Source organism: Lissotriton helveticus, chromosome 10 (genome assembly GCF_964261635.1).
Source record: "Lissotriton helveticus chromosome 10, aLisHel1.1, whole genome shotgun sequence".
Lineage (NCBI taxonomy): Eukaryota > Metazoa > Chordata > Amphibia > Caudata > Salamandridae > Lissotriton > Lissotriton helveticus.
In genome coordinates, this window is record NC_136071.1 from 146,657,660 (window position 1) to 146,676,015 (window position 18,356).

Here is an 18,356-nt window from a genome sequence, read left to right on the forward strand (position 1 = left end):
GGGAGCAGAGAGTGGTTCAGGGATTTGCAGGGCCTCGGAGGGGGAGGGGGCAACTTTAACATACTCAGACCCCAAAATTGGTGTTGATGCAAGTGTTGTCTAGCAGGTACCCTCTACCATTACACTAGCCTGTGGAGGCACCCCAGATTTGCAAGAAATAAGATGGCAGGCAGCAGGAGGCAATGCTGATGGCTTGCACTTGCCAGGATGGAATGTGTGCTAAGGAGGTATTACCGCTTCTACCAGGGGATGCAACTGGGCTTCCTCCTTCCATGGGGATGTCGGTGACGGGGGAGGAGGTAAGCTCTACAAGTCGGCAGCAAATTAGGACAAGGGCATGCTGACTTCACTACTCCCTTGTAACACTTTATTAACAAGTACTCATGTAGTTTTCTAATTTGTGTTCGGCCTTTGGACAGCAACTGCGATGAGTACAAGGTTTTTTAGGGATATTACAATCTCCATTAATGCGCACAAATAATAGACAGACCAAGACATATACATTGATTCATACATACTTAAATACATAGCTACAAACCATGGTTACTTTTCCAACTTAATCTTTAGCTTTAATTTTAGTTTTAATTTTAACTTTGAAAGTTTTAGTATGCTACAGAGTTTCTGAATTTTGGTTTATTTGCTGCATTTACTTGTATGGCACCCATTCACATTTACACCTGGATGTTGCTTTACACCAGTCTCTAGGAGGGTGAATGTACTCGATATAGAATCCTTAATCGTAGCGAGGTTCCTTTTATAGGTGTCCCCTTATCTACAGTTTTTCTAGTTAAGATGGTCTCCTGCAATTAAAAAAATTAGATTAGTGATAGTATTTCCGCGTGCAAACCTATACAAAGTTCACAGCTTTGAGACTTTGGGAAGCCACTCATTTTGTTAATTTTGCACAACTTCACTTACAGACAAAATTTCTCACTTCAAATTTTTGTGGATAATTTTTTTATAGATGCACAAATATTGTCAAGCAACTTTTGGCTAATGTTAATTGTTTTTTAAATTCCAATTGTAACATCGTCCACTTAATCCACAAAGCTTAAAAGCAGATACAAATAGTTTTGGTGGGATTAAAAGAACATCCAAAGTATAATTTAGTTGCATAGAATTTAAGGGGAAAAATTATATACATGTTTTGCAGTCAAAATCTGTCAAATTCATTGGGAAATAATAATTTTGCACAGTAGTGTATTATTACTATATTTTTTGTAGAGTTCTCCTGAAAAAACAATGCTTTTAAAGTATTTTTTTTACACAAAAAAGTACTTTTGTGCGATTAGTCACCAGTTTATTTTTTTTAATTAAACCTTAAGTTCCATGAAATATCCAAAGTCGGTGAAGTTTTTCCAAAGTTGCGAAAATGTAACTACCCCCACTTCACACAGGATGCAGACGCCGGGCCGTCTGCCCTGTAAACAGGACTGACAAGCCCGTCCTAATAGACCAAATGTAGCCATATAAGATAATCCATGGTCACAAATGTGTGGAACAACTTACACTAGCTTGAGTGGATGGTTCAGCATGTTACCAGATTTTTGGCTTTATTGTCAAGCCTGACCCAGATTGCTATAAAAAGCATACAGTGTGGCAGGGTGTAATACCAAAGTTTGGAAATGTTGACATCGACCAGCACTTCTATCTACCCCACAGTATCAAAGACCAACATACTGTTGCGATGAGAAGATGAGAGGGTTAAGTATTATAAATCTATACTACCCTATTTTTGCTTCCCTTGATGATATGTTGGTAGTCAATTTTGTGACATGAACAGTATGTGCAGGTTTGTATATATGACCTCGATCTTGTGACATAAAACCATGTGCAGAATTTACCATCAGTCGAGGTGATGTGGTCTGTATCTTGTTGTACTTAAAACACTCTCACAATTGGATTCAGGTTGCAACCCTTTAAGCCCCATTGTTGGAGATGCCAAGGATGCAACGGGCATTCTGTCCACCATCGGGGGATTTGGATGCACTAGAAGGGACCAGTATGTGGGACGCCCAGGAGATCACTGTTGTCCCTTACCTGGAATTCTGTGAAGGAGCTCAGTTTGCAGTGCTCGCTTCTCAGCATGGAGTAAGACACGAGGCACCCCTGCTTTTAATAGTGCTAAAGAAAGCAGCAGGAGCCACCACCAGGTGCTGACTGCTGCAAACTCATTTTCAAAAGAAAAGTAGCCCGCGTATACCCTTGCCACCAATTTGATATGTTCAACCTCAAAATTAAGGAGAAGCTTGAGATTTGAAAATCAATACAAAAGACTATTTGGTAGTGCTTAGAATGACCCTTATCTTTGCTCTCTAAATATGGAAAGGTCAAAATGCAAATAGACTGGGGGGAAGGGGGGGGTGGTAGAACTTTGCTTGCTAACATTTTTAAATCCCCAGTTCTTTTAATCCACATTCCTTTGTGTCTCTGTTTGTCCTGTTGACCCATCAGTGGGAACCCCAGAGATTGAGTACTATATACATGTTTATTGCTTGAGGGTGGTGAGCAGCAGCAGCCGGCACAGGTAAGTACGATGGGTCAGGGCAGAGCGCGGCAGGTGGAGAAGCTGACAGACGACGGAATATGTATTATTTATTTATTTAATTATTCATATTCTGTTGCCTGTCGACTTCTAAGCCCCCTTCCACCCCCCTGCCGTACCACCGCACCACCACCCCTGCACATTTACCTGTGCCGGCCACCGCTAGTTGTGAGTAACACAGTGAGGGACTACAAATAGATGTAAGGAGGAGGAAGATACAAGAGATGCTCAAATAATGCAAGTAATCATTTATTATGCCTATAGCACCACGCCTGGCATCTCGCACTGAAACATGAACAGCATCACCTAGGGTTCTCAGTACAACAAATCCTTCCCTAAGGGTGAAATGAATGTTTCCCCCAAAGATTGACACTAGAGAAATTCCAGGGATATCTCTCCTCCAGTCTTTTGTAGAAAAGGGGACTCCAATTTTGATCATTCTACCCTTTTCCCTAGGGCAAGTGTATCTGTGGTTCCTATTGGATGCGTTGTGCCTCACCCATTTTCATAGGTTGCCCTAATGCGAATCAGATTGGGCTGACCTCCTGCAATTTTCAGTCTGCTCTGATTGGTCTAAAGATTACCAATCAGACTTGAGGCAATGTTCTGCATGTGTATTTAGCACGGGAAGGTCCCAAGGTCACTTTTAGGGAGTCCACTATTCCTCCGAGCAGAGAAACTCGGCAGAATTCAGCACCCAGAGAACACTGCACTACTACTTGGGGTACACCCCTATTCCACTCACCTCTGAAAATAGCACGTTAGACATGGCCTCTAGGTAACCCATGCCAAGGGACATGTCCCTAACATCTGATCAAGTAACATAGGTTGCATATACACGGAGCTTCTATTTCCCCTCTTTGCATCACACTTCCCTAATTGTGCCATTTCATCCGCACTCTGTAACGCAAATAACCAGCAAATTGCCTGTCCTAATGAGTTTAAATTAAACTCTGCTCTTGATAAAAGGCGTTCATTTCTTTTCCTTGCTGCAGAAAATCAACTAATGCGCAGCGTGTCAACAGATGAAAAGGAAATGTACAGTGTGCTAAAGCGTTCTTTATCCCGTTTAATTCATTTACAGTCGGCATACCCCAGGGTCAGGCAGCGCTGGCCGCGGACATGCGTCGGCAGTCATTTCTTTTTGTTGTCGCTGATGGAATTTGTGATCTCGCGCCGGCCTCTCCACGGCTGGAGAAACACCGCCGCCTGCGCGCGAGCGCCGACAGCCCGGGGAGACCTGCGGGTAACAAACAGCACATTGTAATATCGCTGCACCGGCCTCCAAACACCCCCCAGGAATTGTCTACTGCCTGCTAGAAAATCCCAGCCATCTCTCTTGTAATTTCAGGAAAATAAAGTATTGTGTTCTTGCTGAACAGTACCCAACCTGGAGTACTTGACAAGCACTTCTCAGGAGGCCTTTGGTACTCCTAACTTACCTACACGACAGGGTTTGAAGTAATTCGGGGAACATCCATGACAACGTGGTCAAAGCACCGCGCTGCCATTACCACGTGTCTTTTACAACGCAAGTCGTTACCACGACTTGTGCTCGAGGGCGCTCTAGACTAAGGAATAGTAGATTTACTATTCCAACACCTCCCCTACTGTACTTAGGCTGGAGTTGGAATAGTAAATCTTACTATTCCTAAACCCAGCACCCTACAGCGCAAGTCGTGGTAACGACTTGCGTTGTAAAAGATGCGTTGTGATGTACCGCGATCTAAAAGATCGCGTTGTAACATCATACAACCAAGTAATTCATTAGAAGTTTTCAGCACAGCTGTAACACTTAGCATTTTTTCCCCAATGCAGCAATATTTTATTATCATTTCTCTGTGGGGATGTTGCATACATTTATTTCATTGGGCTACCCACTTTATGCTATTTATTGTGGACATTTTCATCAGTGTATAGCCATATTCATTTTGTACTAATTTCACCCATGTTTTTCACTATTTATTATATATTTTGTTAAAAAATGAATGTGCAACTAGTACATTTGTGATTTTTTTTTAACAAGTAATTGTACATGCAGAGTAGAAAGCCTGACAGGTTTTATGTCTGACAGGTTATGTCAGGCAGTAACTCTAGGATCCTTCAGGTCTGCGGATCTTGCTCTGCCATGTGGTGTTCCCCAAGGCTCATCCCTAAGTCCGACACTTTTTAATATCTATGTGTCGGACTTAGCTAGGGTTATTAAAAACTACCGGATGAGCCTCACCACATATGCCGATGACACCCAGCTGGTGCTTGCCATCAAGAATGATGGAGAGGAGGTGGCAGCGCGGTTTCAGGAAGGTATGCTAGCAATTAAGGAATGGATGGCTAGTAATTGCTACGACTGAACTCAGAGAAGACCGAGCTAATCATCTTCGGAAAGCTATTTCCATTGTGATCTTCCGTTTGGTGGCCCTCGTCAATGGGAACTTTACCAACTCCTGTCCACAAGGTTAGAAATTTAGGGATAGTCTTTGACGAAAAACTGAATTTCACTAACCATGCTAACCAGATAGCATCAGCCACCTTCTACAAACTTAGGCTTCTTAGGAAAATCTTGCCATTTCTTCCAGAAAATGCAAGGAAAACGGTGGTTAGTTCCTTAGTATTGTCAGCTTTGGATTACTGCAACGGTTTGTTTATGAATGCCCAAGCAAAGGTGGTGACCAAATTACAACTGATTCAAAATGCCGCAGCAAGGTTGCTGTCAGGCACCCCTAAATACAAATCCGTTAAGCAGGTAATAAGGAGTTACCACTGGCTAACGGTAAGAAACCGGATTAAATTTAAAACTCTTTGCCTCACATTTAAAGCAATTCAGGGTCTTGGCCCGGTGTTTCTTAGACAGAAGCTTAGTCTATATCAACCCAGCAGATCCCTCAGATCCAAGGATCTGTACCAACTAACAGTATCACGGACCAGGACGGCCACCTGGGGAGATAGATGTTTTTCAAACACCGCGGCCAAACTTTGGAACACTCTGCCGATGGCGATAAGAACTACCTCATCACTGTTGCAATTTAGAAAGCTGTTAAAAACTTGGCTATTTGACCAATGATCATATTTTTCCGATGTCACTTTTAAAAATCAGACAATGTTCCTACTGAGATAAGAAGTTGAGTTATAGCGCCAAGACACCCATGGGTATAAGTTGCGCTTTATAAATCGTAAAAATAAATAAATAAAGTAATAAATAAATAAATAAGCAGCCTTAACTAATGCAAAAAACATGCACTTATGAGCCAGATTTATCGTGGTTAATACTCTCGATTTGTATGGAACTATATGTTATTTACTATATGCTTATGTATCTTCGATATTGACCTTGTAAGGTGCTCTGATACCCTCAAGGATCTTGTCTGCGCTATATAAAACCTTCAAAATAAATACATAAATAAAAATCCCACTTGTCAATCTGACTGCCTATTGGTTGGTTATGTGTGACAGCATAGACTATCCCCCAAAATGAACCTATATTCCATTTTGTCATTGGTCTCTATGTATAGAAATTACTAAAAATGAGACAAAAGGGATCTATAATTATATTTGGAATTTTCTCTACTTCTTATTTTGTACTTGTCAATTGAGAAAAAGTCTACAGAAGGAGATATTGTAGGAGATACAAGAGTTCAAAAATTAGACACTGTTTTTGTGATCCACTTGTATACTGAACTTCCTATAAGGAGGAGGGTTTTTGGGCCCACAGTAGCTGGTGATCTTTCTACCCACAAAAGACTCATAGGAAGTCTTCTTCGAGAATGAGGTCTTGAGGGAGGAGATTCTAAATGGATGGATTTGTGTGTAGAGCGAACTACCTAGAGACCTTTCCTACATGGCCGTGCAAATGGTTGGTGCATAGTTGGCTGCCAACGTTAGCTGTCTGATCTTCCGGTGTGTTGCTCATCATGAAATGTATTCAGCTACTTCGGCACATTCTGGTCTGTGCAACATGTCTGCAATGGTTGTTTGTGATTTATTACAAAATATGGTTTCATGGAATACTGTTACTTAGAAATTATTTAACCTAAACTGTTTGATAGAAATTTGCAGAATGAATAGGATTTATCATTTCATTGAACCCAATTCATAGAATTTCTGTTTTTTCAAAATTAGCTTTTGCATGCTTATTTTTTAAGGTGTAAATACAATGGTGGTCGGTCTTTCTTTCTGAAACATTTTCAACTGAGATATTAATTTCAGTGCTTTACTTCAGGGAGCATTTGGATTGACATATTTTATACTGTCAAACAATTACTTTGAATGTTGTTACTTTGCTAACCCCGAAAGACCCCTAACAGCATCCACCCTTGTCCCCTAAAACCCTTCACTATGCCTGTAGTACCCTCATTCCTGACCGCTATACTCTACCCATCCCTGAACCTTAAACACTCCTTCAACCTCTAAAATCGGCCCATCTCTGAACCCTAAAAGCCCTCACTACATCTAAGCTGCACCGTTCACTGATCCCTAGTCTATGCCCTGACCCCTAAAACCTCTTAAAACCACTTATGCCATATATTCCTGAACCTTTAAAAAACCTTTTCTACACCTAAATCTCACCCTTGCCTAAAACCTAAAAAAAACCTCACCCACCTAAAAACCACCTGACTTAAAAAAATCCTTACCTTCCCTAAATTCCACCTATCCTTGAACTCTGACAATGCAATTCTACATTTAAACTCCACCCATACCTGAGCCCTGAACACCCCTCACCCCTCTAACCTCCACGCGTTCCTGATACCAAAAACTCTTTCTGCCCATAAACTCCAAACATCACTAACCCCTAAAACACCTCATCCACCCCCTAAATTCCACCCATTTTTTAACCCTAAACCCCTCTCACCCCCACTAAACCTCTGCCCATCACTGAACTTCAAAAAAACTAGTCCTAAATTCTTCTCATCTGTGAACCCTAAACCCCCCTCAACACCCCTACACTCCACCCATCCCTGAACCCTAAAAACCCCTTTCCACCCCAATACTCCATTCATCAGTGAACCCTAAAAAAACACACCCCTAAACTCTATCCATTCCTGATCTCTAGAAAAAAGTCACCACCCCATATTTCACCTGTCCCATAACCCTAAAAAACCCTTTCTACACCTCAACTCCACCCACCCCTGAATCCAAAACCCCTCACTAAGCCTAAACTCCTTCCAAGTTTAATGCCATTTAGAAGTTTTCCTTGAAATTATATTTCCTTTGAAATGTTTCCTTAAATTTTTGAATTATTTCTGTTCCTTAAAACCGTCTTTCAATAAAATTAGGTTCCCATGATTAGGTCTCCTCCAATGTGATTTCTCTGTAGCAGAAGTCAGTGTATTTCTGTGACCAATATGTTTTAGCTTAATGATGGTGTGAGCAGGGTGGGTCTAGGCTTTGAAGTTTTATATTCTCCTTAGCACGGAGACCTGAGTAAATCAGCTTCATTGTTAATACATTAACACAGCTAGGAACAGAGCAAGCTCATGCAACACAGACAGTAGTTTGAAACGCTAGGTGATGGAATGTGCTTTGTTTGACCATGTTGATTTGGGTGTGAAGGACAGGTCAGTTCTGAAGATCACATCATCTGTGTTGGGCTTGAGATTGGTCCCAATGTGGATGGCTGATTGAATAGTTGAGCTGCAGGGGTTGGACATGTCATGGGAGAGGTTTTTTTTCTGAAACCTCCATGTTTGGCCACAAAGGCAAGTGGTCAGGGATTTATTGTAAGCTCTTAGACCCTTCATTGATGTTTAGGTTGGTGTGTCATTGACATACCTCTGGGAGTCGATCTGGTAGACATCTAGAGAGGCACCAAAGACATGTTCAACAAGTTTGGTGAAAGGGGTGTTTATTGATGTACCACAAAAGAGAATTTGATGATCTTTGGGAAGTGTGAGAAAAGCTGAACCTGATATGTGCAATTAACCATATATGCCCCTTCTGCCTGTGTTGCGCTAGGTGAATAATCCGAATTCCATGACTGATGGTGCTGAGATATCAAGCCAAAAATGTGGACTTTGATGCGTTTGGCTGTTTATGCGCTGAGTATAGCTAAGATTGAGTGACTCCGAGATTGTCTATATCCTCTACAGCTACATATGCATATCTAGTGAACAAGTTGTCTGTCCACACTTTTAAGTCACCTAGGAGGAGTACTTATTTTGATATGGTCAGATGATATTATGCCAGGTAAAAGCATCTTTAGATAAAAAGATACATGGTCTTTACTTGTAGGATGGTAGACAAAGGCACAGATGCACAATGTGGCAGAAATGGTGCTAGATCTTGTCTGAAGTTAGAAGGTTTGATAGCCAACTGCCTCCGGAGATGGTGTCTGAGTGCATATTTTATGTCTTGGTTTTTGGCCTGGATTGTATAATTAGTGGCACAAAATGCATGAGCATTGGTATGACTGGCTTGCATCCCCAGTTCAGCTAGCCAGACTGTGGATGGAGGTTTTGTCAGTGAGGTATTGTATGCTAAGGGCATGGTTCAGAGCTCAACTTGCATAGAGTAAGGTTCTATCTCAGAAGGGTTGTATTATCAAGGGGACCTTTAGACAGAATTGAGGGCAGCCTGTGGTGAGGTGGAGTTTGATTTTGGTATATTTGGGATTTTGATACTGTTCACGTGATGTCAAAATTCGGTGGTGTTTGGGGTTTGTAGGCGTATGTTGTGCTTTACAATGCCTAAGGATACTTGCGGTCAACAGAGGCTTCTGCAGGCTACCATTGGGTTAGAGCCATGCAAGGTGCGTTCCTGTGCTTGTTGTAGTCTGGGTTCATACTGGGCATGGCACATTGCCTTGCCATTGTTTGTTACTATTGATTGTCACACAGAAGTGCTGAGTGTTTGCTGAAATTACACTTAACATTGCTGTGCATACAGAATGGAGAAAGTTGATTGGAAGGTGTGCTCCCTGCCTGATGTGTCTGTTCATCATTATTCCTTTTTTAGGTCTGTCCTTTGAGACAGCAGTAGCTGCCTAACCATATTATTGTTTTCCCAAAGAAGTTATAAATAATACCCATATTTGGAAGGACTTTTTGTCATTGTCTCACCTTGCTTTTGAGTGTACGTAAAAAAGCTGGTGCACAATGTTCCCATTTACTTCAAAATAGTTATTTTCTCTTGAGCGATAAAGCTTTTTCAAAGTGTGCTTCTTAAATGTTCATTTTTGTATCCTATCTTTTAGAAATGATTATTTTGCCTCCTTTTCAGATGGCAAATTAGATGGGGAGCTATTTCCTGTCTTCTTTTTAAGATTTTGAGGTCCGCCCAAGGCAGCGCATGCGCTGTCTCTTCGAGACATGCTGTATTCGGGATATGTGCATGAGCCTCTGCCCACTTTCTTCCCATATTTTCAATTGGCTCCTGTTACTGTCCTTTGGAAATGGTGCCTTTTCATTGGTCAATAGGCTTAGTAATACCTCCTTAGTACCACCTTTTCTCATGTTGTAACCTCCCATGAGGACACCCCCTGTCACATGTGCTGTTACGCTGTATGTTTTACTTACAATCTGTGGGCCCTATTTTCTCAAAATGTTTACGCAATGCTTGCAGGTTTTCAAAACACATAAATAAAAGGCATTGTCATTTACAATGCCAATAGCTCAAACTCTTGCAAATGTGAGACCGATTGCATTGCAAATACTTGTTGTTATATGTGTTTAAGTGGCATTGTGACATAATAGAACACAATTTGATTGCTTGCTTGGAGATAAATTATTTTTGTGGCCTTCACAAAAACAATATAAAAATGCATGGTACAACTCTATGTCGTCATCAAAAAATGCTTTTTTAATTTAGCATTTTTATTGAAGGATATGGCTTCCACATTTAGGAAAACATCACCAGTAAAACAGCCACATCAGCGAATGTTCTACACAACAAGAGCATCATTGTGCTTATGATTATGGGAATCGTGTTTCCGAATCTGCCCTGTGAAAAGCCCCAGAACATATCTATTGTGATGTGGAACATGTCAATCATTTAGCACAATATAAGCAATCATTATGACACAAATAATGTTCTTCATTCGACAGCAGAATATTCTTCTAAATCTATGGTATGATAAACCCAATTGTGACTGATTATAAATCATATTTCAGACAACAATTCCAACTATGCTAGGTAAAATTCCCGTGACTGAGCCATGACATACACCTATTGGGCCAGAAAACGTCACACAACATCACAAAGCTAACACTCAAACACTAAAGAGAGACATTGCTGCAAAACATAGGGATGTGTGTCATTACATCGCATACCAATACCACGCGTGCCATTACAACTCGGGTATTACTACGCAATGTCAATGACAACGACATGCCATAAAATCGCAAAATTTTACCCCAACTATGCCTTTACCACGCATGCCATTACATCGCAAAGACATGCGTGGTAAAGCTATACTCGCGGTAAAAGTTTGCAAGATAAGTGACTCTACCCTACCCTAAACACTAATATAGTACCCCTGCATAACCCTGCCCCAAGCCCCAGTCCTCTCCCTAAATAACACTACACTACCCTGCACGACCCCCCAACACTACCCTAATCCCTTAAACACTACCCCATGCATGACCCTCCCCTACCCCTATTCCATTCCCTACACTAAAACACTACCCTGCACGACCCCCGACAATACCCTAAACCCTAAAACACTACACTAACACTACAGCACTACCCTAATCCCTAAAACACTACACAAAAACTACAACACTACCCTAAACCCTAAAACACTACACCCAGCACGACCCTACCCCTACCCCCTGTCCGGTCCCTACACTGAAACACTACCCTGCATGACCCCCGACACTACCCTAAACCCTAAAACACTACACTACCCAAACACTACAACCCTACCCTAAACACTAAAACACTACCCCCAGCTCAAGCCTGCTCCTACCCTCAGTCCGGTCCCTACACTGAAACACTACCATGCACGACCCCCCAACTCTACCTTAAACCCTAAACCACTACACAAACACTACAACACTACCCTAAACACTAAAACACTACACTACACAACACTACACAAACATTACAATACTACAACAAAAGTAACCAACACCCCAAGCACAATCCCCCTTGCCTCACTCTCCTCGTGGTTCCTCTCTCCTGCTTCCAGCATTGTCTGAGGGGCGGTGCACGTCGTTGTTTGGAAACAGTCTCAGTTTCCTCACAACGACGTGGATAGCCATTACATCGCATGCGTTGTTAAAGCGCATGCGATGTAATGGTATGCGTAGTAATGGCTATGCATTATTACATCGCATGCGTTGTAACGCATGCGATGTGATAGCATTGCGTGGTAAAAACCGCGTAGAAATGGCTGTTTCCCAAACATAGCGCATGTTAAATTATTCCTCCTAGTGGTAGACACAGCAACATATTTGTTATTATTTTGACTTTGTGGTGGATCATGGACAATGGAGGTTACGGAAAGGGGGATTGTTTGATGAGGCCAAACAAGTTCTGGTAACATCCTGTTGGAGTGTTAGGGTAGGCCTGGGTGTGAAATTTTGCATCGCTCGCAGAGGTTGCAGATATTTTCCCACCCCTTGCAGCGCACAGAGTTTTTTCCTCGCTTGCGCCCACCAACGTTAAGTTAAGCGGAACTCCATGAACTCCTCCCAGGCCTAGTTATGTGATGAGTGGGTACCTGCTGTTTTAGGTGCACCAAAGGGGTAGAGGACTCATTCGGTGGGTAGCCACCCTCATGGTTGTTTTCTTTCATTTGAATGGTGTGAATGTAAGTGGGCTTGTGGTGGCATCTGCCCAGCACGTATGGTGAAGTAGCGAGAAAGCTTGGGCAGATCTGGCTAGGCGAGGGCAGAGAGCATCTTGAGGAGCACGGGAGGGGTGTTACTTGGTAAGAAGCATGCTGTCAGCATTCAGTGGAGAGCTGGAAGAGTGGAAGGGGTGGCAGGGAGAAGCTGCAAGAGAAGCCGCGTGGTAGGAGATGCTGCGGAGCGGAATCGGTGGTGGTTTGTGGGAGGAAAGCTGAGGGGTACACATAGATGCAGCGTTATGGATTTTTATAGGTGAGAAAGAACAGTATTACATTTATATATTGTCTCAATTAAGAGGACAAAGCAACAGGTGTTGAGATGAGAGGCCTCTATCAATGTAAAATATTAGGATAATGTATTTCGTGGTAGGAAGACAATTATTTTGTCAGGTTTCCTTTTAAATGACAGGTGAATAATCGGCCTGGGTTGAGAAGGCAATGGTAGTTGTTAATTGGGAGGGCAAGGACTTGAATTAGGGGTGGCCAGGGGTAGCAGCTAGTATCACTTGAGTGCCCTTTTGTACCCATGGCACCAACCTTACTACCCGTAGGGTCAATGGTCATGAGTGCAGCAGTGAAACTAAAGAGATGTCTACGTGCCCCGCTCACTTTCCAGAATTTGCCGGGAGTGCCCTCTCTCCTAGCCCCTCAGTATTCAAATAGTTTTTTTAGGATGGCAAGAAGAGTCAACTCATTGGTCAAATGGTGTCCCATGTTATTTTTGCTCCCCGAGGTGTTTTGGTGAATCGACGTCCATAGGGCAGTGCTTGAAGGGAAATGCTCTGTGAATCTGATGAGTTGTGAAAAGAGCGTAAGTGGGGCAGCAAAGGACAGGAGGTTGAGAATATAGGCAGTAGCAAGTTACAGTAGTTGGGGGGATTTCAGTTATAGAATGATGTAAATCTACAATTGAATCTACCAGTGAAAAAATTGGATTATGACCTAAGCATGTGAGTTGGTTCGCACATACTGGTTCCAACTATTTTCCCCAATGTAGTGGCAGGCTCCTCTTTAGATTATACACAGTTGAGAAAAGTGATGGATAGGTGACACACTAGCATCCAAGGACCCTAACAAACACCTCAAGAACCTGCAATACTTAATACTATTTGCCTGACATACTGTCGCTGAAAGCGCTTAAACGATTTCTTGAATCCTATACGCTTGTAGAGTGCAGTTGATGAGTTTTTCTTTCTTTTCTTTTTAGGAGCTCCGGGTGAAAAGACTGGTGCAAGAAGGACAAAAGTGAGCAGTAAATGGACAAGAAGTTCATGAGCAGTGGGAGATGAGTAGCAGCAGAAGGAAAAAGAAGGATAATATCTGCCTTGACTTCCCAACCATGAACCCAAGGACTCTTGTTCCATCCTTATAGACACAAAAGAAGGGGCAATTCACAATTTTTACTCCCCTGTATATATTCCTCCAGTGTATCAACCCAACAAGTCTTCCGATAGAGAGATCTTCCTGGGACTGTCTTCGTTTCAAGACAACTCTTGTTGGAAACCATGTGGAGAGAGAAGATACATATAGGAATTGCAGGGGATTGTGTCCTATAGTTTTCCTAGTCTTTGTTTTTGTCCTCACCACTTCTGCTAAACCAGGGAATTTCTCCTCCAGGGTTCCCTTCCCGATGGCAGGTCAAAGTGAGACGGTGACATCAGTACTCTGTCTGTGGGCCATGGTCATTGCTGTTCTCTACACGGGCCGAGTTCAGGGAGACTGCTGGCTGATCGAAGGTGACAAAGGCTTTGTCTGGTTGGCCATCTGCAGCCAGAACCAGCCACCCTACGAGGCCATTCCACAGCACATCAACAGCACCATTGTAGATCTGCGTCTTAATGAGAACAAGATTAAGAGTGTCCACTACTCCTCACTCAACCGCTTCGGCAATCTGACATACCTCAACCTGACCAAGAATGAGGTGTCCTACATCGAAGATGGGGCCTTCTCGGGTCAGTTCAACCTTCAAGTGCTGCAGCTGGGCTACAACCGACTGAGAAATTTGACAGAGGGTATCCTCAGGGGGCTTGGGAAGCTGGAGTACCTCTATCTGCAAGCAAACCTCATTGAAACTGTGACTCCTAATGCCTTCTGGGAGTGTCCGAACATTATGAACATTGACCTGTCGATGAACAGGATACAGAGACTAGACAGCACCACTTTTGTTGGACTGAGTAAATTATCAGTGTGTGAGTTGTACAGCAACCCTTTTTACTGCTCGTGTGAGCTCCTGGGCTTCCTAAAATGGTTGGCCATCTTTACTAACATGACACGCACATATGATCGCATGCAATGTGACTCTCCTCCTGATTACTCTGGCTACTTCCTGCTAGGCCAAGGTCGGTCCAATTATCGAAATGCATTAAGCATGCTCTCCTCGCTTTGTACAGATGGGCCTTACACTGTGATGCCACCTTTTATGGCTCCTAGGTACCCCATCACCACTGAACCCCCGCAGAGTCCATGTTCGGATGATGACTGCTTTTCTGGGGATGGTACCACACCATTGATATCGTTAAACACCCCACCTTCAGACTCCAAAGGACGCCTCAGCATCGAACTGATTAGGGCAACACACACAATGGCTACTCTGGCGGTACAGATCCCTTACCCTTACAGTAAAATGTACATCCTGGTCCTATTCAACAATGGCTTCTTTACTGACATACAGAACCTGAAGATGGAAAAAGAGGTGATAACTCTGGAGCCCCTAAAACCCCACACAGAATACACTTACTGTGTAGCCTCTATCCGTAATTCATTAAGGTTCAACCACACATGTATCACATTCACCACCCTTAGTTATAAAACAGGGGAACCAGTGCCTACTCCATCAACTGCTACGCACTACATCATGACCATCCTGGGATGTCTTTTTGGCATGGTTATCATTTTGGGTGTGGTCTACTATTGCTTGCGCAAAAAGCGCCAACAGGAAGAGAAGCACAAAAAAGCAGCAGGTAGCATGAAAAAGACAATCATTGAGCTAAAATACGGTCCTGAGATGGAGACGCCCAGCATCACACAACTCTCCCAGGGACAAATCATGGGGGGAGAGAGCATATCCCGCATCCCTTATCTGCCCTCGGTTGGGGAAGTGGAGCAGTATAAACTCATAGAGAGTAAGAGTAGTGAGACCCCAAAAACCACAAAAGGAAACTACATGGAAGTGCGGACAGGTGACCAGTCTGAGAGACGGGATTGTGAGCTGTCCATGCAACCAGACAGCCAGAGCTCAGTAGCCGAGATTTCCACCATCGCCAAAGAGGTGGACAAAGTCAACCAGATCATCAACAACTGCATTGATGCCTTGAAATCGGAGTCCACGTCATTCCAAGGAGTGAAGTCAGGGGCAGTTTCAACAGCAGAGCCTCAGCTGATGCTCATCTCTGAGCAGATCTCCAGCAAACATGGATTCCTGTCTCCCGTGTACAAAGAAAGTTACACCCACCCCCTGCAAAGGCATCACAGTATGGAGGTTCCACCAAAACGTTCAAGCACTTCCTCTAGTAGCTCTATACGCAGTCCGAGGTCTTTTCGCTCCGACGGTTCTGCAGTTGTGGGACACAAAGCAGAACCTAAATACATTGAAAAGACATCCCCAACAGCAGACACCATCCTCACTGTGACTCCTGCTGCTGCAATCCTGCGGGCAGAAGCTGAAAAAATCCGGCAGTACAGCGAGCACCGGCATTCCTACCCAGGGTCCCATCAGGGAGAGCAACATGACGCCATGGCAGGGCGCAAGCCATCAATTCTGGAACCTTTAACTAGGCCCCGTCCTAGGGAGTTGGCTTACTCTCAGCTCTCCCCTCAGTACCACAACCTGAGCTACACCTCCAGCCCTGAGTATATGTGCAAACCATCCCACAGCATCTGGGAAAGGTTCAAATTGCACCGCAAACGTCACAAAGATGAGGAAGAATATATGGCGGCTGGCCACGCCCTTCGTAAAAAGGTCCAGTTTGCCAAAGACGAGGATCTTCATGACATCCTAGACTACTGGAAGGGTGTCTCAGCCCAGCACAAGTCCTGAGTCCTCAGCTTAAACACTTGTGACTTACACTAAACTGGACCAAAATCAAAACATCAAAAAAAACAGCAGCTATTTTTATTGAGACTGTCTTAAAATCAACAAAAAGTTTAAGAAAGTATATAATTATATAAATATATATAAAAAAAACTGATTATAAAAGAGGTCTCACTTTGTGAGTTTATGCACCAAATCCGAAAAAACGAAGACAATAAAACTGTGAAGATTAAAAGAACATGTTTTTTTCTTTTTTAAATAGGAAAAAAATGAAAAATTTCAGCAAAAGAGAGGTCAAGATTTACGGCATGGAGCTGCTACGGTTCCATTCTGATGTTGCACCGCATGATATTCCATTCTGTGATTTCGTGGATTCTTTGTGTAAATTTATTCCCCTCTGAAAAAAAGAAAAAAAATCGTACACATTCTTTGAGGGTATGTTTTGGGTGAAAACAGAGTCTTCCAGCTCAGACTTTCCCTGGTCCAAGGCTCACTCATGGACTGGCTTCCGCCGCAAGTCATTGCATTCAACCTGATATCCATAAAGTGTACAGTTACAAAAAAAATCTATATTTGCAATGTTTGCTGTAAAGAGGAAAAAACACGAGAACGAAAAAAATGTTATACCTATATCCTGAAACTCACCTTGTTTGTACCAGGTTTTAATCTTGGATTTTAGAAAAAAAAGTTGTTTTTTTAATTTAAAAACTGTTTTTTCTTTTGGGGCAGTCGGGTGTTTTTTCAATGAATGATTGTCTTTGGGATTTTTGAATGAGGCGAACTGCACTGAGAAATGAAAAAAGACACATTCTTGCAGAAAATCAGAATTCTTCTCGTTATTGCTGTTGGGAACCGTTGACATGGGGTTGCCAACAGCTGGATTGGCATGTCTGTCTGGTGGGATGGAAGGTCAGCTTTTGTCTGTTAAGATCAAATACAGTCTCTGGAAATTTCCATCGCATTTTTGGGACTTATGCTGCTTATTTCATTTTCTAATCACACATACAGTACATAACTTTGGGAAGAACTTTCTGCTTGTGATACGATTATGTTCCAAAAAAATGAGCAGTCTTACTTAATCCTCCACTGATAACAGTTCACAAATTTATATAAGTGTGGGGTGTATCTATGGACATTGCATTGTTTGTACTGCAGAGTGTACTTACAGAAGGTCACTCAATACTCACAGGCATATTCCATATGTCTATGAATCATTACAACACGAGCAATATATTGAATGTCCCATAACAACATACACACTGTAAAGTGGACGCAGGGCTGTCAAACTAAGCTACACTGAACCATAACATTGTCTATGGAATAATTTTAGAATTGTTCACCGTTTTGCTAAGGAATGTCAGTTGTGTTTTCTGCAAATTGGTTTATACTAAACAAGTACCTGAAACCTGGTAAGGGGAACTACTGCAAACAAACCACCTAAGCACAAATGTTTAGACATAGGCATTATTGAGTGTTTCATCTTTTTGTTCTTCATCAAAAGGCAATGGAAACAAATAGAGACACAAACAACATATTGCTTCAAATTATTTACTTGTTGTATTCATTGCAGATAATAACCAGTAAGGATATATTGTAAGTACGTTTGTACTATGCAAACACTGTGAGTAACCATTCAATATTTCTAGATCCAGAAGGAAAGGATGAAGCTCTAAAAATGCTATATAAAAATAGAAAACGTTTTAAAGATGATTGTGATGCACTCAATTTTTCTGCACCATCTATGTCCCTGCCTTTACCCATCCGAAAGACTGTTTTCGTTTCTGAGTCCAGTTCTCAATTGTTTTTTAGACTAACTATATCATTTTTCCCCAGAAGTTCAAATGACTTGCAAAACATTAATGAAATCTGTCATGAGGTTTCAAAAGTCAGAAGTATTGGTTTTGCATTTTCAATCTCAGATGTCTTAATGTTCACGGAATTTTTTAGACTAATTTAGATGGTCTAAAAGTTCTTAAGTGACGTTTCAGAAACATCTG

The 18,356-nt window shown here is 42.3% G+C and overlaps 1 protein-coding gene across 2 annotated transcripts in view; it reads left to right on the forward strand.

The window, feature by feature from the left end:
• Positions 1–18,055, forward strand: part of ELFN1 (extracellular leucine rich repeat and fibronectin type III domain containing 1) — a 782,219-nt gene extending 764,164 nt beyond the window's left edge. For both annotated transcript variants that reach the window (XM_078664966.1, XM_078664967.1), the window contains exon 5: positions 13,537–18,055. In XM_078664966.1, coding sequence (XP_078521092.1) covers positions 13,960–16,365 — 2,406 coding nt within the window. In that variant the 5' untranslated portion in view covers positions 13,537–13,959 and the 3' untranslated portion in view covers positions 16,366–18,055. The remainder of the gene's footprint in view (positions 1–13,536) is intronic.
• Positions 18,056–18,356: the final 301 nt, after the last annotated feature.